At 40.1% G+C, this 21,571-nt stretch overlaps 1 protein-coding gene across 4 annotated transcripts; it reads right to left on the bottom strand.

The window, feature by feature from the left end:
* Positions 1 to 3,251: 3,251 nt before the first annotated feature.
* Positions 3,252 to 9,947, bottom strand: LOC110777347 (uncharacterized). 4 transcript variants are annotated; one of them, XR_008930952.1, is made up of 4 exons: positions 9,230 to 9,844; positions 5,700 to 7,137; positions 3,668 to 5,228; positions 3,252 to 3,561 (listed from the first exon to the last, which is right to left on the bottom strand). XR_008930952.1 is itself a non-coding variant. In XM_021981952.2 (4 exons), exons 1-3 carry the CDS (start codon positions 9,624 to 9,626, stop codon positions 4,112 to 4,114), a joined length of 2,952 nt encoding a protein of 983 aa, XP_021837644.1. In that variant the 5' UTR covers positions 9,627 to 9,847; the 3' UTR covers positions 3,252 to 3,806; positions 4,090 to 4,111. The 4 variants fall into 4 exon arrangements, 3 of the variants coding, with proteins under 3 accessions (XP_021837644.1, XP_021837645.1, XP_021837643.1); XM_021981952.2 differs by having other exon boundaries at positions 3,252 to 3,806; positions 4,090 to 5,228; positions 9,230 to 9,847; XM_021981953.2 differs by having other exon boundaries at positions 3,252 to 3,801; positions 4,090 to 5,228; positions 9,230 to 9,847.
* Between the last annotated feature and the right edge of the window lie 11,624 nt (positions 9,948 to 21,571).

Genomic DNA, 21,571 nt, shown 5'->3' with positions numbered 1-21,571 from the left:
ATGGTGATTATTTTTTGGAAGTTGGAACATATTTGACGTGATATTAGTGGACGTAGTATTATTTGTTGGTTAATTTTTTAAAAACTTAATTATTTATATTAAAAGAGAGGCCAATCGATGAGTGACAAATGTCATCACCACATTGATTTCCTCTCTTTTAGTATATTATATAGATAGTAAATTTTGTGGGAGTACGAGAGGTAAGATAGTAAATTTTAATGTCCAAAAATAGAATAACGCATAATGTAAAGAGCATTATGAAACAAACTAAAACGAAAAGTGTAATGGTCATTTTAAAACGGGGGTAGTATATGAAAGTTGGTCATTGTATATCCAAGTATGATTTTATAAGGGCAAATTTACCAAAAAGGATCTTTTATAACCCAAATTTTGCGAGAAAGGACTTTATATAATTTTTTTTTGTCAAATCACATCTTAATGTAATTTTTTTTTGCGAATGACAACCTAAGGGAAGTTTTCGACATTGAATGAGTTTTTCCGGCCATTGACTTGCACGTGAGCAGCACGTGTCACTTAAGGCTAAAGACACTTATTTCCCGAGTCTTGAATTTTTTAACTTGATTTTTTTTTCGATTTTTTTTTCAACTTTATGTTTTAAAGCTTAGAATTTTGGAGGAAAATTGGGGGTAGTTAGCAAAATAAAGTCACACGTGATTTTCACGTACAAGTCAATGCCCTGAAAAACCCAGTCAATGCCGGAAACCTCCATTTGGTTGTCTTTCGCTAAAAAAAACTTTACATTAAGGTGTGTTTTCACAAAAAAATTTACATTAAGGTGTGTTTTCACAAAAAAATTTACATTAAGGTGTGTTTTCACAAAAAAATTATATAAGGTCCTTTCTCGCAAGAGTTGGATTATAAAAGGTCATTTCTGACAAATTTTTCTTTTATAAGATATCCTTGCAGGGTGACTAAAAGAAAAAAGGTAATTACAATTTTAAAATTTCCAAACCCCCTTATTGTTTTGCATGCAGGTAAAGTTACAAGTTTTAAAATTCGGTTAATTTAATATATATTAAAAATAACTCGAAATTTTTAAAAACTTGCTTATACACGAGATAAAGGCGAGGGAAAAATCCATAAAATAAAATAAAAAATCGAAAATAAAAATAGTTAAAACACGAGTACCTAAAATGAAAAATAAAATTATTAAAGTATAGGAAATAAATAACAACTTGAATTACTTAAATCTAAAAGTTCTTTGAAAAAACTACAAACAATATTGCTTGTGTGTTTGTAATATCTATTTATTTTTGTTGGTAGTTACTTAAAATAATTTCTAGATTTAAGGCTATGTTCTATTGGAATTATTTTGACTGTACTTATATTATATGAATTTATCTGAACTTATTTCATCTGAAAAAACTTATTTCGCCTGAAATAAACTTAGGCGTAGTTCTTTTGGACTTATTTTGACTGAACTCGTATTACCTGAACTTAACTGAACTTATTTTATCTGAAAAAACTTATTTTGTCTGAAATAAACTTATTTATGTATAAAAATGTCTGAAAAATACCTTTTTTTTCCTGAACTTATATTATCTGAACTTATTTTGTCTGAAATAAGTCAAAATAAGTCGAACATAACAAAATCTTATTTGTGTGTGAAAATGTCGGAAAAAAACTTATTTTTGCTGAACTTATATTATCTGAACTTTTCTAAACTTAACTGAACTTATCTGAACTTAACTGAACTTATTTTCTCTGAAATAAGTCAAAATAAGTCGAACATAACATAACCTAAGTATTGAAATTTTGTAGAAAATTGTATTATGAAATAAATACCCCCTCTGTCCCTTAATGTTTTTTCAAGTTGGAATTGGGGACATGATTAAGAAAAATGAAATCTTGATATAATTGAATGTAAGAATAATAATTGCGTGTACTCCGTAAGAGAATTTACTTTTTCAATAAATGAAAGAGAGCGAAAATAATAAAGAAAGAAATAAAAGAGAGATATTTATTTAAAAAATTATAAAATAAAGTGGGTGAATGAATTGGGGGTGTGAATAAACAAACTAAGGTGGGTGGGGAAATCAATGAGAATAATTAGGTAAGTGGATGAAATAAAAGTAGAATATGATAGAAAATTAAATTGTAGAATGAGGGTATTTTGATTAAAAAAAAAAAAAGATGGCAAAAAACAGTAAAGATTTGAACTGAGAAGAACAAAAAATAACGCAAATCGGGAAACGAAAAGAGCATTTAGGAACTGAGGGAGTATATATTAATAATATCCCTTCAATACGTTGGTAATCACCTAAGGAGTATTATTTTAATCAATTGTCCATTTAGAAAACTTAATTGGTACTCCCTCCGTCCCATAATATAGTGCCTGTTTTCCTAAAATGGTGTCCCTAAATGATGTGCCTATTTCTATTTTAAACCATTAATTTTTACTTTGAAAATTGTACTTTTTGACTTTTATTCAACCCATGTGCTTGATTTTTGTCCTTTTTAGGCCTATTTATTATGTACACACCTTTAATCTATAATTTATCTCTCCATTTTTGCCAACTAACATGTACTTTATCTTGAAAGTACAAATCATTATTGTTTTTATTATCAATGTTATCTTTTACCTTAATAACCGTGATTTTGGTCAAACGGGCACTATATTATGGGACGGAGGGAGTACAATTTATGAAATACGACTATTTTAAAACTTATATTTCCTCCGTTCCGGAAATATCACATTATTTGTTATTTACGCTATTCACACTACAACTTTGACCATTTATTGTGATTCATACGTAAGAAAATTTTAGTCATGTGGGGTACGTCAGTTAGATTCATATCGATATATATTTTTTAAATATTATTTTTTTGTTATTTTTACTTGAACACGATTTGAGATAATAAGAGTCAAAATAATGGTTAGAGGAGTAAAAGTCAACCATGGTGCGATATTTAGGAAACGGATGAAGTATCCTATTCTGTATCGAAATGAAACTTATTTACTAAACTACTGTCCACGTAGAATTGGCTAATGGTATTCGTTTTTTTTCCAGATCAAAACCACTATATGAGATAGCGGTTATACCAATAAAACCGCTATATGAGATCGCAGTTATACCAGTAATTTATTGTTTTAATTTTGTACCATTAAAATTCATCTTTTTAATCATTACATCTACATGACCTGCACGCTCGGGACAACGCCAAAAATTAGAGTTGACCATCGAAAAAATGGGTAAACGTCATCTTACAACAACAACAACAAAAAAAAAAAAAAAAAAAACAATTTTACTTTCCATCTCGAAACAATTTTTTATAAGGTCATTTATCACAATTTTTGGACTTTAAAAACATCCAACTTAAAATGAGAGGTGGAATGATAGAGGTAGTAAAGGTAAAGTTCGAGAAACTACCCCTCTTCTGCTTTGTGTGTGGAACACTCGGCCATGGAGAAAAGGATTGCGACCACGCAACCAATGTGTCAACACCAAAGCACAAATTCACTGATAAACTGAAAGCTTCTCCTTGGCAAGCTTATTAAGGAGACAATAGCGAAGAGGACATGGGACAGACCAGACCTATCTGTTCACGTAGATTCCAAGAACCAATGAATCCTCCAATGTTAGGTGTGTTAGTTAGATGAATGAAAACAAGAACTCCAGTTTCAACGTTCCCCATCAAAGCTTACCTCTTACCACAAAAGGCTCTATTGGAGATGCAAAATCATGAGTATGACAACTTGACAAACCTTGTTGATTTCAGAAGTAGAACTTCTTCAAAAAACCCAAATTTCGTTGTTGACTCGTATGATTCTGCGGAATTCTGAACTACCATTGAACAAACCATCCAACCAAAATAATTTGAGTTACAAGATTACATTTCTAATATGAAGTGTGCAATTAACTACGAGGGAATAACTTTGCATGACAGTAGATAGTTGGTCCATTCGTGGATGAAGCGAATAATTTTCATTGCTAAGACTATATATAGTTGGTCTATTTCAATGGTTAAAATTAGGATCTCATAGTAATAGATCTTATTTTCTTAGTGTGTGCAGAGTGGATATTCTATCTTGAAAGCACTAGCAATTTTGGAAAATATTTGTGTTACCTTAAAACGGGACTAGACCCCTTCAATCTTGCATCTTTGATTGTCCCGGTTTCTTCAAACTACCCAAAATTCCATTAATCAGCTTGTCCTTCTTAGTCTCAATAGGATCTGAAACAAACGTGTAGCTCTTTTGTGACCTCTGCTTCCGCGCATGCACTGCAGAAGCAGAAGTACAACCAGCAGCAGTTTCACCTTTGACACTGGTGTTGGATGATTGAGGCAACTCACATTCCTCCTTAAAACAGTCTACTAAACCCTTGGCATGAGAACCATGATCCTGAGGTTCGCCTTCATCCTTGGTGCTGTACCATGAATCCAAGATTTGCAGTAGCGAGCTGTCCTCCTCATCCACCCTAGACCTGTTATGATCATCTGCTTTAACTGGGGATGAAGCTTCGTCCTCTTCCAATTCTGAAAATTCATCATCTGATACAGAAGCCTCATAATTACCATTCACCGAGCTTGGAGAGAACCCTCTCTCCTGTTTCGCAACTGGACCAAGTTCTTCCCATTGATATTCACCATCCTCATTCTTCCTTGGTGAATCAGACACGTCACCATCTGAACCTGAACACTTCTCTGCGAGGCCCAAAGACTCAATACCGGGGGAGTAAACCACAGTATCTGGAAAAATACAAGCAGATTCTACTTTCACACCAGGCATTATCTGAAGGAGTGATACCAGTTTCGGGTAACCAAGCTTTTGGTGATCAAGATAATATCCATACTTCTCTAGGAAATGCTTTTTGAAGAGACCCATGTTGTAACCTTCAGGGTACTGCGATACAAGTTCATCCAAAAGCTTCTGACAGTCTGCTAGGACCTCACTTCTGGAGTTTTCAGAAGGCTTCTTGTGCAAAGCAGAGGAAACCTTCAATTGAGGGTCTTCTTTAGAAGGTGAGTTCTTAAACATAGAACTTAACCCAGTTGAACTCTGATGTTGGCCACTCTGAGGTTGAAATTCTGCAGAGCTTTCCTCGGGAGGGTTAACAATTCTGAAACGAGGAGTTTGTGTTGGGAACTCCTTAATCAATTTCTTTTCCGAAACTAGTAAATTTATCAAGTGCTGAAGATCACTTCCATGCAAAGGTCGAAGAACCAAAGGTCCTTCTTTCTGAAGCCTTTCAGCAAATTGTTCCCTAAGACGAAATCCCAGAATTAGCAAATAATAATTACCTTGAACATTAGCATCAATATTACGAGTTAACTTTTACTTTTGTGAACCAGTGACAGTATTCTGCATAAGTTCTGCCACTAAATTTCTTCTGGGAATCCTAGTTGGTCTACTTTAGAGCATTATATGAAGCCTCTCGAAATAGAAAATACACCTTCAACATTACTCCATTTATAGCAAATACTGGAAACTAATTCCAATACGAAAGCAGGAATTGAATAGGTATCAGACATCGGTCAGTTTAAAAATAAATAACACATACTCGCTACACCAATAACTTTACACCCCTCCCTGCCGCCTGTGGGGGTTGTGTGTGTGTGTGTGGGGGGGGGGGGTGTTAAAAGAATCACGAACCATAAGAAGGCTTAACTCATATCCGCAGATACAAAATCAAATGCACAAGTGGGAAATTCTGTGTTAACTGTGAAATGAATACCTGGATGTTGAATTTAAAACAATGTCAGATCCTCTTCGTGTTCTGAAAAATGATTGAAGACCAATCCAGAAAGTATCGTTAAAGAACAGCTCATGTTTTCTTGGGTGTGAAGCATCATCCGACATCTGTGAATTTTCTTCTATAAAGCCTGGCTCTTCACTCGATTGTTCATTTGTTGTCCTGACTGATGAATTCCTCCATGATTTACACCAGCTTATTACCCTTGTAATGAAACTCAGACTAGCTTCGGGTTTATCAGATACATTACGTTTGGCATCCTCAGCTAACACAGTAGACGAATGTGCTGGGTGTTGACTGCCATGCTGGTTGGTTAACTTAGCCTCCTCTACTTTGGGAATTGACATTTTTGGGCTACCATTAGATGTATTCAATTTACCAGGAATATCATTACTTGTGTCCTCCGCATCTGTACTAGTGCCAAACCATAACCGTTTTAACAAACCAACTTTTCTTTTTGAACTTTGTTCTTCCTTAGCAGCCACAGGAATCTCAACTACATCATCTTTTAATGCTTCCTTTCCAGGGAGCTCCTTAGTCGAAGCTACTATGTTGTCATTTTGGGAAACATCTAATGCTTTTTTGTCCTCTTCCACTGTTTTCTTTATACGATCAACATAAGGGGACACGGGCAACTGTGGGTCAATATCCATCATTCTGGTAATTTTGTGAGTCTGAGCATTTGCTTCTTTGGCCACCTCGGCGTCCTGCTTCTTCTTCTTCTCAGTCATGGACCCTACAGAAGTATCATTCCCTTCTACAATATTTCGAACTTGTGGAGTAACAGGGCGTAGAAAGAACTGACCATCAGGATGAGGTTCAACCTTTACAATGTGAGGTATTGACAGCAGAAAGCGGGACATTTTTTTATGACCGTAGAAGTCTTTATCAAAAGGCACTTTCATTCTTGTCATTTCAGATCGAAGTTCTACAATGGTAAGTCCTTCGGGATATGCGTTAACAATACGACGTAGCTGCCTCAAAACTGCAATGGGTACGGCACGGTGGTTAGAGCCGTTAGACTCTGAGGAGGGCTCGGGCTTGGATGAATTGTTAGCCGTCAAAGAGTTTTGCTGCTCAGGTACTTGGTATGGATCCTCAAGAGGTCCTTTGTAGTGGCCATACCAAGAATTGAAGGGGCCATCTGGTGGCTGGTTAAAATGCCTACCAGAAAGGTTTTCCCCTTTAGCTAATTCATTCCAGTGCCACATGATGCTTGCAGCACTACAGAGGACACCAGGAGTATGTTTGCCTTCTTTACCAGCAAGGAGTATATTGTAATTGTTCATTCTCAATTTGTGCAAGATACCGGCGAAATCCCTGTCACCAGATATCAAAAAGATATGTGCAGGTGGAGGATTTTGAGACACCCAATACATAAGGTCCACAAGAAGGGACCTATCAGCACTATTCTTTCCACCTGACCAGGAGGACAAGGGAAAAAACACACAGCACAAAATATGTCAGCTTTGCGTTACTGGCCAGATCAAATGTCTTTTGAGTAAAATATTAATAAAAGATTACAAATTACACATAACGGTCAAGAAACTTGTTCTATAGCTGCGAGCCATCTGTAGCAAATGGTCAAAATCTCTGAGAACTATCAGTCTTACACCAATAGATAATAAGGTGGTTAGATACATAGCAGAGATGGAAATTTGAAGGAAAACTCATATAAAATTGGATGAAGAAGACCATCTCTATCTTTTAAGCAGAAGATATTGAGATTCCTATTTAATGCAATCAAATCTGTCAGTTGCCGAAACTCAGAAAGTGGCAACATCAGTTACAACCTGGGTCACCTTAGCTCTTTTCAAATTTCTATGAATCCAATCATCAATCCTTTAGTAATATGATTTGATACAATCACCCACCTTTGGCAGATGGGTAGTTCTGTTCGAATTTCTAACCCTTGGTTTAAGGGAAACATTGTCATCTTAAAGCACCTTTAAAGAAGAAAGGGATAACCTAAGTCAAGTCTTTGATAAAGTGAACCATAAAATTATTGAAGGATTCATGAAAGTGTGAGTTTTTTCCACCTCAGAGCAATGGACTATTCAGGGACCAAGCCGGGGGGGGGGGGTGTACTGAGAATAGCATCAAAGTTTCTTACCAACTATGATATCTACTTTGTTACAGCAACAAAAGAACCATCAGCAACAAAGGGAATATACCCTTAGAAAGAGAATTTTAGGTTTCTTTCAACCTAGAAGATATTCACCTTAGGGTCACAAGGGAAAAAGATACAGGGTGAGCCTCAAATGCAAGTTCTGAATTTGAATCGACTAGCTTTCAAATGCTTTGCTAAGTCCTCATTCATATGTGGTTTAATATTTTGCAACTTCCACGTTATGCCCATGAAAGAGAAAAAAAAATCCTAAAGGAGACGATTTGTGCAGTTATCGCAGTACTCTATGCAAAATTTCTGTAGCATAGTCAGAGTTATAGATTTCTCAAGAGCTTATCAGGCATCACAGTAGTCTCAAGCAAACATGACCACAAAAAGGCAATGAGGTAAAGATAAGGGTATGACCACAAACACTCACTTCCTTCAACTTCCTTGCTCTCTTATCCACAAGATAGTATTTAGCTGACACCAATTAATCACAGCATGACCTTCCTAATGCTTAGTTGAAACCTCAAACACCAATTACACAGCACATTATACAGTTACAGAAATGCTACCTATTTATCACATTTGAGACTATCAGTAGGTGCTTTGACTTTCAAACCTTCCTATACTTGTTTTATTTCTTTAGAAACACTCAAACACCAAAGAAATACGTTGAAGGCTGCTCTCAAAACAGACAACTTGAAAGTATCTGTAATGTTTATAAACTCTTCCAAATAAACGAAATAGGATACCCACGTGGGCTGATTCATCAACCCGACTCACACACAACACACAAGAAATGGTGCACACAATTCACGATTCACAATTCACAATTTCACAGTATGCAAAATGATTTGGAGGGACGCTTTTAAAGTGACTATAATCTTTGTTGTAGTCAATAGAACAAATAATTCTACACCGATTATAGTACACAAGTAGTGGCTACATTGAGATACAAGATGTAGATTTTCTAATTTAGAGTATTTTTCCAATCTACCTTGGACCGATTACAATACGGAGTATCAAACAATGAGAAATTCGCTACAATGAATTTTTTTGAAAGAACAACAAAACAACAATAAATTTTCCCTAAAACACAACAAAATTAATAAACCAACTGCGCCACGAAATTTCGAACATACTTCATCAAAATTTGAGAGACAAAATTAACAAGTTGATTACAAATAAAACATGAGACACACTAATCCTATCATAGGCACCAAGTTGCCTCAATAACACCTTCTCTTAGTGACAACTGAAAAGTCCAGCCTTTGCGTATCTTCCGTCCCAAATCATATCAAGGGGGAAATCCACCAAAATGGGTAATCCACCATTTAGAACAAAAGAAAAATCAAATAGCTCAAAATTCAGAATACTCAACAACAAAAAAAAATTATACCATGGGGGATGTGAACAAGGTTGACACCAGTGCTAGACAAAGCCTCCTGATTAGCCCTAGTAAGGCACACAACATCCCCAAATGCGTTAACTTGAACAGGACCCTTAATCCCATTTGCTCTAACTGCTGAAGTAATTGAGTGGGTAATCTTAAAAACGTTAACCCCAGTTGGTACGGTGCAATTCTCGATATCCCACCACACTGAAACCCTCACACTCTTGCTATCTTCGTCATGCCGCCGCGAGGGCGATTGCGAAGTCGAAGAAGAGTAATTCTGGTAAGAAGATGACGAATTAGAGGTGGAAAAGAGAGATACGCAGAGGATTTTTGAGGGCGGGGAAGATCGAGATAGGAGGAAATGGTAAATGGGTTTTGACCTTGAGGTGAGTGAACTCATGGTGGTGCGATTAAATTGAGGAACTGAAGGTTTGTTTAAGGGAGGAGAGATATTGAATTGAGGAGTGAGGAAATGTTCATTTGATTTTGAGTTCCATTTTCATGGAGGTTTTCTGAAAGTGAGGTTTTGAGGAGGTGGTTAGAATTTAGGCGAAATGGGGCTTAAACCCTCCTTAAACCTATGAACATGTGCTACTCACGTGGATTTATTTGCTATCAAGTAGGGTTTATGAGGAAATTTCATAAGATCAATTTCCTTTCTCTCAATAATCTCAAAATAATGGTTGTAAACTTGTAATGGTGTTTGTTTAGAGCACAGTGAGTGTTTCAGATTCGAGTTAGTTTGATGTATGGATTTGGTTGACTCGTTTGAGAAGGAGTTTAACTTGACGTCTCGATATTATAGTTTGAATATTGGAGTTTGAAATTGTTACAATTTCCTTTCTCCCAATAACTAAACTTACAAAGAAAAAGTATTTCTTAATACACAGTCCAAGTAGAACAGTAGAACACCAATATGATGTCGAGCAACGACAAAACCTTGATCCAGTCATCCAGAGTATTTTATCGTGCTTATGATTATTTTGAACATTGTTGGCTCAAACTCAAGAATATACATGTTAAGCCAAAATCAGAATAGTCTTTTGGTTTGAGACAAACTCAACCTAAGTTCAAAGGGGTAGGATCGTGTTAGAGTTTGGCTTGATTTGTGATGTGGCCAAAGCACGACGTTAATTAAATACTAAGGCTTCACACAAGTAATACAATTTAGTCTACTTGACTCAATTCTATGACAGTACAATAAGTATAGTAGACAAGGGCTAAGTAAGGGGTTGGACTCTCGGATATCAAGAGTTTTTACACTAGAAAAGCACATGTAATCACTATAGCACACTTCACTTCAAACACAATCAATGATAGGGTTGTTTGCACAACTAATTGTCACGAATTACGCAAACTGCGTAAACTATATAAAGGGATAGGACTAGGAAAGAGAGATTCCACCTAGTAATCTAGTATAGCCATGACAAGTCAAGGTCTCTTCTACTCTACCCAAGCATGAAGAATTTGCGAATTGCAAGTTAGTCTAGGGAGCATTGCGCACTACTACAGGCTATTCCCACCCGATGGTCGCGGTGTGGTTCAAGAGTCTAGAGTTGTGTTTTCGATTTCCTATCTAGGTTTCCGATGGTCACGGTGATAACTAGGTAAATAGAAATGAGGCTCAACACTCACTATAATCACGCTCCTAGAGTCAACACGAAGAACATGCGTTTTCCCCCGTGTCAAAGGGAGCGATTCCGGTGTCAACGACTCCGTGCTCAATGCCTATCTAGGAAAACAACTATGACGCGTGGATCACAACTTTTTCTTGGGGTTTGGAACAAGGAAACAAACAAGCAAGACCAACCTAAGTCCATCTAACATGCGTATACACTCATCACAAGCGAGTAAATAATCCCACAACAACTAGCAAAGCCCAACAAACACCAAATTTTACATACAAAAGTAGATAGAATGAAGTTTCATGCTATAATTCTAATAGAGTTCACCCAACCCTAGGCGTAAGAGAACTACTCACACATAGTAGAACTTAAACCTAAAAGATATAAGCAACCATACATGAAAAGATGACTTTCTATTTCTGTAACACCCTAATAATTCCTTACTTTGATAAAACCGTTTTCCAACTTAAAATAAAGGAATTACTAAGATATTACCGCCACCGTGATAACGGTTAAGGCTGTTACCAGAATTACGAAGCGGAATTTAACTAACTTTCAAAACATAATAATAGTTAATGGCCTTCATACAAATCGAAACCATTACAGCCCAAAACCAAAACATGCATTTAATAATCCATTAACTAACAGTTTAAAAATAGTTTAAATAGTTTATGTAGTCGTGACTAGAAAATAGTAGAGTTTATAAATGCTGAAGAAAACATCTCTCAAACTCATTCCCATGCTCGATAACTTCTCCCGCAAGTTATCTCTACAAACCTGTTATTGAAAATCTACTCCCCAACAACGCAAATGCAATGATGGATCATCATAGGGTTATTAAGGCAAAGGCTATGAACAAAAGAAACATGAAGCACGAAGTCAACGAAAGATTAGTACGGACAAGCTAGAACGAAATCCTAGTAAATGTCGAACCCGGGCCCAAAAGAAATATCCATAAAAGGAAGGGTATTGGGAGCCCACCAAACACCAAAATAATAATAAAGTAAATGTCGGACCATACTGACGGAGTTCCAGCGCATAAAAAGAATGAAACAACGTCTTGTATCATTCGTAGGAGTACAAGTTTTCCGGCAAGACTCCCCCCCCATTGTTCATACTCAAGGTATATACGTTCCAAGAGTTTTGAAGCTTGTTAAGGTTGTACTTTACGTTAATTAATATTTTATGTACAAGGTGAACTCAAGACACAACAACAAGACATAAAATACAAGCAACCAAACAATGACACTTCATTTTAATCCTTTAGGACTTGTGATCAATCATGCAAGACTCAAGTGATATTACTCCCATTGTTCCTTCTCAAAATACTATTGAGATAACCCGGCATTACCAGTTAACAAGAGGGGTGTGCACAAAGCACGAAAAATCCTTAATTCAATTCACATAGACTTCCCAAACATACCTGTAGCGGGTGTTTTTGAGTTCTCATCGCAAGTATGCTCTTTCCCTACAAGGGGCGTTTTTTAGAAAACCATTGCATTTTTGTACCTCGAAGGAGTCGCCACCAAACGTTATTTAAAGTCTCGTTTGGAAAGACCTCAAGTGACTCTATTTTGGATAAGGCTTTGAATCCTCGAAACGGATGGGTGAGATCCGGGCACGGGAACGAGATGCCTAGCTTTAGAAATTATTCGAGTACGTGACATAGCATTTTCGAAAATATACCCTAGATTAGACTACGTGGGTTTGAAATTTAGAGCAAATAGAAACTCTAATTGTATGGTGGTCACTTTGCTTTAAAGGTAATTTAAAGGAACCTAAGGCCGGTTTGTCCAAGAAATTATCTTTGTTAAGCGTGATGTAACCTTGCATTTTGTTGTATTTAGCATGTATGGTGATCAAAGCAATAAAGCAAATAAAGCAACATCACAATTGTAAATGAGTACGGAATTAGTAAATACAAGACCCCCTAGAAAAGGACTAGGGAGTAGGTCCACATTGCCTAGAAGGACTAGGCAAGTAAAGATGCGAAATTGAAATGCGGAATTGAAAGTGCGATATTGAAATTGCGGAATTGAAAGTGCGATATTGAAATTGCGGTATTGAAAGGTGCATAATTGAAATTGCAATATTGAAAGGTGCATAATCGAAATTGCGATATTGAAATTTGTACTTGGGCACATGAGATTCGAACGCCAAGCGGCTCCTTAAAAATAAGTGCGCCCGACACGAATTCAAAGCCAAAAATCTCAACTTGGGAGAAGTTTCTCATCCCAAAGTATCCTAGATTTTGCATATAGAACTTGAAATTGAAAGTTTGAATCTTGAAATAATTGAACTTGAATTTGAAATATTGAACTTGTACTTTAAATATTGAACTTTAAGAGACTTGAATCTCAAAGGTCGGGCCTTTTAATGTTGAAAAGGTTAGATCTTTGATGTGCTCTTATTTTAAAAGGATCCTAGTTTAGGGAAGTAGTCATGAGCAACCCTAAACATTGCGGGATCTTGAAATTTGAAAACTTGAACTTGTATATATTGAAAAATGGAGTTTTGAATCTCAAAAGACTAAACCTTTAAAAGCTAGAAAGGTGTCATCTTTGATTACTCCATACTTGAAAGTGATTCTAGTTCAAAGAAGTGATTGCAAACAACTTTGAACATCCTTGAATCTTGAATCTTGAAAGTTTGCATTTTTGTATTTTGAAAAGTTTGGATTTTGAAAAGATGTATGATTCTTGCAAGTGACATTTTCAGTAATAAAAATGCCAACTTTCTAATCATTTTTGAAATAGGAAAATCAAAGAAACATGATTGGATATTGTGGGATTCGGAATCACCTATTTAGGTTTAGGCAAGAATTCCTTTTAGAGCTCCCAATTGCTTAGAACTTGAAGTTTGTATGTGTTTTTGAAGGATTTTTGGACTTGAATTTGAGGCGTAATTTTTGTATTACGACGTTGCATATTGAAGTTTCCTCCCTTAATGCTGAAAATTAGGGGGTATTTATAGGAAAAATGGCTGGAAACTTCCAGCCATTGCAAGCGCTGGTGACGTGGCATGCGTGCTGCCAAAATCAAGGACGCGGGCTCCGTCCTTGATTTGTCTTGTATTGATGTACCTTCGTACGAATAGTACGATGCTTGGCACGTAGTGCTTTCTTGGAGGTTAAGACTTGATTTTGCGTAAAAAAAGAAGCCGTTGCGGGTTTTGAATTCCGGTTGTACGGGGCGGGGCCCGGCTTGCTCGGTTTTGTGGGTCGACGCTCGAATTTGACTTGCCTTATATGATTTTGAGTGGAAAAGGCCTAGTAGGACCAATGGAATGGTCTACTAGATGAGATTGTACTTGAATTTTGAAATTGGTTTTTGAGAATTGTATTTTGTACCGAGTTCCGGGAGGGGAACGGTCTCGGGGGTTGGATTTTGGATCTTGTATTTTGGAGATGTTCTTAGCAATTGGGATTTCCGCACGGAGTTATTCCAACCGCCTAGTAAGGATAATGGTATCGTCATCATCCCAGAGGGGAGACACAAATTAGGTGTCTACAGAAGCCCCCACTTTGACTAAGCGTTCGGTTAGGAAAGCGCAAGTCAAAGTATTTCGAAAGCGACGGAGAATGATCAAGATGTTCTGCAATCAAGGCCATTCTTTATACGCTGGTACCTGCACAAAACAGGCGTTAGAAAAAAGGATAGAGTCTACCTCTGTTCGGCTGTGACGACAAAGGTTTGTACTTGTACTCTCTTCCGCCATCGGTTCGGACGAAGCATGGCATCGAAAATTTTGAATCTTGAATTTTTGAATCTTGAATTTTGAATACCTGGAGTTGATCCTTTGGGGATGTGCTTTGCTGGGGATAAGAGCTTTTTACTGGCTCTTGACATTTCGGCTGACTTTCCTGGAGCTTGGGTCCGTTGGGAGTCGAACGCCTAAATTGTTGTATTTTTTGGACTTTGAAACGCTTGCTGACATGATGCTTGTATGATAGTAGGCTTCTTGAATCTTGTAAAAATTGTTTGATAGCCACTTGAACTTGAACTGTTGGAACTTGTAGATTTGAATTTTTGAATTTTTGAAATTTCTCTCGCACTTTGTACTTGCTTTGGCATGGATAGCCTAGGCGTTGGTGTAGAACTTGTATACCTGCTTCGGCATGGATAGCCTAGGCGTTGGTGTAGAACTTGTATACCTGCTTTGGCATGGATAGCCTAGGCGTTGGTGTAGAATTTGTATACCTGCTTCGGCATGGATAACCTAGACGTTGGCGTAGAATTTGTATGTTGAAGTAGAGGTCCCTGACTGAACTAGCACTGGGGATTTTTGAACTTTTGACTTTCTATAGGCTAGCATAGGATAGCCTTATGAATTTCGATTTTGCATGGGCTAGTATAGGATAGCCCCCAGTTTAGAATTTTGACACTTTGTACTCCACTTGATTTAGTATGCCTCGTCACACTCGGAGGAAGCTCGCCGAATGTTCGGTGGTTCGAGCTGCTGAGGAGGATGCTTCGGATGATGAAGCGGCTGCGATAAATGCGCTGGATGGGGGTATGATTCCCCGGGGAACACCTGTTTTTGTTGGTACTGGGTGGAGCCCTTCCGACCTGGTATTTCGACCGGAGTTCCACTTGTCTCAGCGGCCTCGCGCTGGCTTGGTGAGTCTTGTACTTATGTTTTGAATTTGTATTTTGTACTTGTATAGGTTTTGAGCTGACTCGTTCACATGTAGGCCGATGGAAAGCCGTTTCGCACTTTCTGGTCCTTGGCGGAGGTCCAGAAGGCCTTTAAAGCCCTTCGTTTTGATGAGGAGGCCATGGAGATCTGGTCACAGACGGGCCTGGCTGATTTCTGGCATGTCATGGGAGGCACTTCGAAGAGAACGGGGATCAAACCCCGGCCGTGGGCTTTGTCGGAGCGGTGGTGGCATACCACCAACACCTTCCACATGACCTGGGGGGAGATCACCATTACCCCCTTTGATTTTGTTATGATTACGGGTCTTCCTTTTTCTGAGAGGAATGTGACCTTTGATTCGGAGCTGACGTGGCGCTCGGCCGCTGCCGTGGACTTGCTCGACCCTGTTGTTGACTTGTCAGAGGACGACATCCATGCTCCGTGACGGTGATTGTGGATGCTATCTATGGTGTGGGTGTGTCCGCAAAGCAGAGGGTTAGGCTCTTCCTTCTAGCTTTGGTGAGTAGAGTTGTGGCCCCGAGCAGGAACAGTCGGGTGCATATTAGATTCCTGGCAGTTCTGCAGGACTTGAGGGCTGTATCGAGCCACAACTAGGGTGGTTTGGCATATGGCCACCTCTTGTACGAAATGAAGTGGGCTTCCCGGACTGCGCCGGAGAGTGAGCCGAGCATGGCTGCCCTGTGGAGTGTGCTGGAGGTATTGAAGACTCCTTGTACTTTGTACCTTGTACTTGTATGTTTGTATTTAAACTTGACTGATGTTTTGCTTGCTTTTGAAAGATTTGGATATATGAGCACTTTTCGACTTTGGCGCCGGATCGTGCTGGAGTTGCGGCTTACCCGTATGCTGCCTCTTGGATAGGAGCGGTGCGCAGGAGGGTGCCTCTGGCGGCCTCCCGCAGAGCTTGGAGAGTTCTACCTACTAATGAGGTAATCTTTTTGTACTGTTTGCTCTTCTTGTATTTGTATTTGTATAGTTGCATGAGTTGTCTGCTTTGCAGGTGGTGTGGCGTCCTTTTGCCAACACGCCTGTACCTGCCTCGGCTGCTCGCGCCCATTTCTTGTCTGGATGGCGGGTTTTGCTTCCAGGGGTGTACCCCCATATGTGGTATTTGGGGGGAGCGAGTGTCCCTTCAGTACCATTCGGGGGATAGGCTTGTCCCCAAGGAACCACCGGAGTCCATGCTGGCGCCGGATGAAGATCTTGCCCGGCTCTATGTGAATGCTAGGGGCGATGCGGTTTGCCGCCCTTGGAGGGATTTTATACAGAGGAAGGGTAGCTATGACGACTTCCTGAGGAGGCTGGCTCCACCAGTACGCTTTGTACTGCCGGTGAGCTTTGAACTTTGTATCTTGTATTCTTGTATTCTTGTATTCTTGTATTCTTGCATTCTTGTATTCTTGTATTCTTGTATTCTTGTATTCTTGTATGATTGTATGATTGTATGATTGTATGTAGGAGGAGGAGGTTGATCCTGAGGACATTCCCCATGCTGATAGGATCCTCCGCTATGAGAACTCGGACGGGGAACAGGTGGAGGTGACCATTCCTGTATCTTCTCCTCCGCACCGGAGACCGTATGATGCTGTACCTGAGCATTATGCCGCTGTAAGTACTGTTGCATTTTCTTTAAACTGATTGTAATCTTGTATCTGGAAATTGATCTTGAATTTTGTATGCAGGCGCCTCGGGCGAGAGTGCGTCGCTGGATGCTCTTGATTGATTCCTGGAAGAGGCATTGTGCCAAGCTGACCCGGAAGCTTTCTGGCTGGGATAGAGAGGTGCTTTACTTGATCTCGAAATTTGTATTCTGGAAATTTGAACTTTGGATGTTGATTCTTGAAATTGTATTTTGTATAGGAGCGCCGTCGAGATCGCAGAGGTTCCGTTGATAGGGAGCCCCAGGCGGAGACGTCCTTGAGGCAGGAGGGGCCGAGCTTGGACCTGGGACAGGGGTTCGGTGCTGGAGCTCATCAGAGGCATTCGGATGCTGATCAGAGGGCTGCCTCTTTTGTACATGTTGATCCTACCAGGCATTTGTTTGGAGGTGCAAGCAGTTCGAGGCCCTTTGTTTCTCCTCCCGGTTACTACTTCGGAGGGAGTGGTCCTCAGCCTTGGGGTGCAGATTCATGGGCTTACTATGCGGAGATGGAGAGGATGCGTCAGGCTTAGATGTTTGGGTCGTACCAGTACATGGCGATGCCGCCGCCTTATCAGTATCCCTCTCCTCAGCAGGGAGTTCATCCCTCTCTTGGCACACTTCGTATCTCGGAGCAGGATCCTAGTACCCCTGGGACGGACTGGATCGAGATCTGGAGTGCCTTAGGAGGCGAAATAGGGAAAAGGCGCCTGTGGTTGACGTCACCGCTGATGATGACTCAGACTGACCCTGCATGGTAGCGAGTTCCAGCTTGCCTGGGTTGATATTGTATTGGCTGGGTTGTATCTGTATGGATTTGTATGGTTTGGAACTTGAATTTTTGTATGGTTGTAAGGCTTTGAACTTGAATTGGTTTGGAAACTTTTTGAAGATTGACTTTTGTATGTTTGAATGCTTGATCTTGTATGCGTTGTGTGTGCCTTGAAATTTGTAGCTATATGCATGCATGATAATTTTGCATAAAATTTGAAAAAAAAAAGAAATTGCCCATTTTTTCGGGTGTATATACCCACTATAAGCCCCCACTTTGACTGAGGTTTTTTGGTAAGAAAAAGCGCCAGTCAAAGTATATTCAACTTTTGCTATGCATATGCAGGCTCGACTTAGGACGCCGATCTAGGACTAAAATGCTTGAATTTTGAATAGATTGATCCGAAATCTGCCCGAAGCGTTGATCCGGACTGCTTGAATTTTGCGCGGCTTGCGGCTTTGGAATCTTGAATAATGGAGGTTGTACTTTGCTGTCCGAAACACTAAAGAGTGTGTACTCGGAGTCATAAAAGAGGATGGTGGCCTCGTCCTTTGCTGCAGGCCCCTGCGCCTAGCGCAGGACATGGCGCCTAGCGCCAGTATGCTGTCGTGCAAGCCGACTCTTGTATAAATAGGGAGTATTTCGGATCATTTCTTGCATCAATCCTTCCCTGCTACTCCTTATATACTGTGTCCTCACGAAAAAGAAGAGAGAACATGGCCGTGTCCTTTGAAAATGCCTTGAACTCGTGGCTTGGTTCGCTAGGCAAATTGGAGAAAAGGGAGCTTGATGGCATGCATCTTTGGGTACTCGCCTCCTTCCGGTTTGTAAAGATGGATGTGCACTTCATTCTTGCTGCTTTGGAGGCCTGGGGATTCGAATCATCATGTTTTCCGCTTTGGGAATAATGAGGTATGTCCCCTCCCTGAAGAGTTTAGTGCCATATTGGGGTGGCCCATTATGCCGGAGCCATGCATACCCAGTGTTGAAGAACACTTTTTCTCGAGTTTTGAAAGATATTTGGGCTTGAAGCCCCCACTTTTGAGTGCTGTTGTATATGGCAGAGGGGTGGATTTGTCCCTCCTTGTCACCTACTTTGCTGGGCTTGATGTTCCCAAAGTTTTCCGCTTGAGCGCCTTGAGTTTTTGTATCTTTGCTAGCTTCCTCTTTTCGAAGCAGGGGTTTGGCAATGGCGATGCCTCCCTAATAGAGAGTGTAGAGCAGTTTGCTAATGGTCGGGACCCAATGCCGCTTGTGATTGGCGAAACATTGTTGGGCCTTGACTTGTTGAAGTCGGATCCCTCTTCTTTGCCATTGGGAAGTCCGGTGTTACTCCAAGTAAGGATCTGGAGCTTCTTGTATTTTGAATTTGTACTTGTATTTGAATTTTGAATGTTGAATTTTGAAATGTGTTTCTTGTATACTCCCCAAGGTTTGACTTATGGAGAGTCTCATGCTGGTGGCACCACCGGAGAATATGGAGAGCTATAATAGGAAGGGGTTCACTGTGCGGCCCATGACATATGGCCGGCTTTCATTGGACGAGTGGCGATGCCCACTCTCTGGAATTGAATCTTGTATAATGTGGGTAGTTCCTTGGTGGGGGATTGCTGCCATGAGACATGCCCCTGGTTCTACTGCTTTGAGGGTGCCAAGCCTCACAATGCTGGTCTTCTACTCGCCTGCTCGAGTGATGAGACAGTATGGCTTGAAACAGGAGATCCTGGACTGTGCTGAAGAGAACCCGAAACCTGTTGCTGAAGGAAATATGTCCTTCACCCAAGGTGCATTAAGTCTAATACCAAGGTTCAGATTAATTGCGAACAATTAATTCAGTGAGATCAAGTGATCGGAACAGCTAGCTGGAGCAATGCTTCCGATCAGTGAGTTCTAATGGATATTGAACTCACAACTTACTCTTGACTGAACCTACAAGGTCACACCAATGACACGTAACAGATCACCGGATTAAATGAATCGGAAATTCATTTAATAGCTTTTCGGGATTTAAGTTGGAAACGTATTATACGATACGACCTTGCATCGGAATCGTATATCGTATCGCGAATATTCGTACGCTAGGCGAGACGAATAAATCGTATCGTACGACGGTGATTCGTCGTATACGAAACGATAAATAATATATCGGAAATATATTAAACGCGAATACGAAGAGCGGCCCACGAGCCAAGTGCACGAAGCACTCGAGGCCCATGGGCGCGCGCTAGGAAAGCAAGCAAAGGCCAAGGCAACACGGCAGCGCTGGCCCATGGCCGAACGGAGCTGCGCGTGTGCGCGCGGGCCTGTGCAGCGACACAGCCACAACAGCGAGGCCCATGGCCCAGTGCGCTGTGCTTGTCTCACGCGTGGCTTGCTAGCCGGCCTTGCCTCCAGGCTTGGTCGGTTAGTAAGGTTATGTAAATAACCTTATGACCTAATTTCCAACTTACTGCAATCACAATTCAGATTACTCAAAACCCTAGAGACACAGAGAACCCTAATTCTCTCTGTGCCTCCAAAGTGAGTTCTTCCCAAAAGGCAAAGTATCTTGATCAATTGTCTAAGCTACGATTATCAAGACGGATCTGATCGTGTCGGTGAACCAAGTAGAGGAACGACAATTGGAGTTCTTTGTTCGTGTTCGTTGACGGATTATTGTGGAAAACACGCTTCGAATGTAAGTATGCTTAATATGTGCTTTATACATGTTTCCTGGCTTTGGGGATTGTTCCGCACATGTTATTATGTTTAACTGTATGTTTAAGCTGAGTTCCGCACATGTTATAATTTCATGGGTCAGTGGCTAATTTTAAAAATTATTGGATTAAAATTTTGAATGGTTTCGTTAATTTTAATCGCACTTAAACCAAATTATTAATAATCTGAAATTTAATTGTTTATGAACGATATAAAGTTTCGGATTTTATGAATTAAAAGTTCAAACTTTAAAGTTGATTCGATCGTTCTTAAAAGTTTGAATATTGTTAGCCTTTGATTTATTAATTTTACGAAATTGGATTGTCGTTAAAGTTTATTAAATCGTTAAAAATCGTTGTTTTTCAAAAATTAAATCGTAACCTTTTTGAAAAATAAAATTAATGCAAGTTCTTGAATTAAATTAAATTTTAATTAAGTTGGTCCGTTTTATGAACCAAAAACACGAACATGGGCATGATGGAAGTATGGCTCGTCAAGCCATACGAGGCCATTGTGCTCGCCGCGCCATGCGACACGGGCAGCAGCACAAGGCTGCGTGCCTCGTGCGCGCTAGGCAAGGCAGGGGCAGGCATGTTGCTTGCGGGGCTGCGACGAAGCAAGCACAAGGCTTGCGACGTCCAGCACACTCGACGCACAACACACACGCAGCGCAGGGGCAGCTAGGCTGCGGGTACGCGATGCGTGCGCGCGAGCGATGGCGCGCGAGCGATGGGGCACGAGCGATGGGGCGGGGTGCGCGAGCAGTGCTCGTGTGCTCCTGGGCCTCTCGCACGATGGGCTGGGGCGCGCGGGCAGTGCTCGTGTGCTCTTGGGCCTCTCGCACGACGGGCTGGGCGCAAGCCTAGGCCGTTTAATTGAACTTTTTTTATGAATCGTTTAATTAGTTGGGCTTCGTATATTTGCATTAATTTGGGCTAACGGGATATTTAATT

This window comes from Spinacia oleracea, chromosome 3 (genome assembly GCF_020520425.1).
Source record: "Spinacia oleracea cultivar Varoflay chromosome 3, BTI_SOV_V1, whole genome shotgun sequence".
Lineage (NCBI taxonomy): Eukaryota > Viridiplantae > Streptophyta > Magnoliopsida > Caryophyllales > Amaranthaceae > Spinacia > Spinacia oleracea.
This window is presented reverse-complemented; position numbering and strand designations above follow the sequence as displayed.

Coding starts and splice junctions, on each gene's coding strand:
- LOC110777347 (XM_021981951.2), bottom strand. CDS start 9,626: ATGAGTTCACTCACCTCAAGGTCAAAACCCATTTACCATTTCCTCCTA. Junction 7,138..9,229: donor CCTTGTTCACATCCCCCATG/GTATAATTTTTT, acceptor CCTCCTGGTCAG/GTGGAAAGAATAGTGCTGAT. Junction 5,229..5,699: donor GTTTTAAATTCAACATCCAG/GTATTCATTTCA, acceptor ATTTCGTCTTAG/GGAACAATTTGCTGAAAGGC.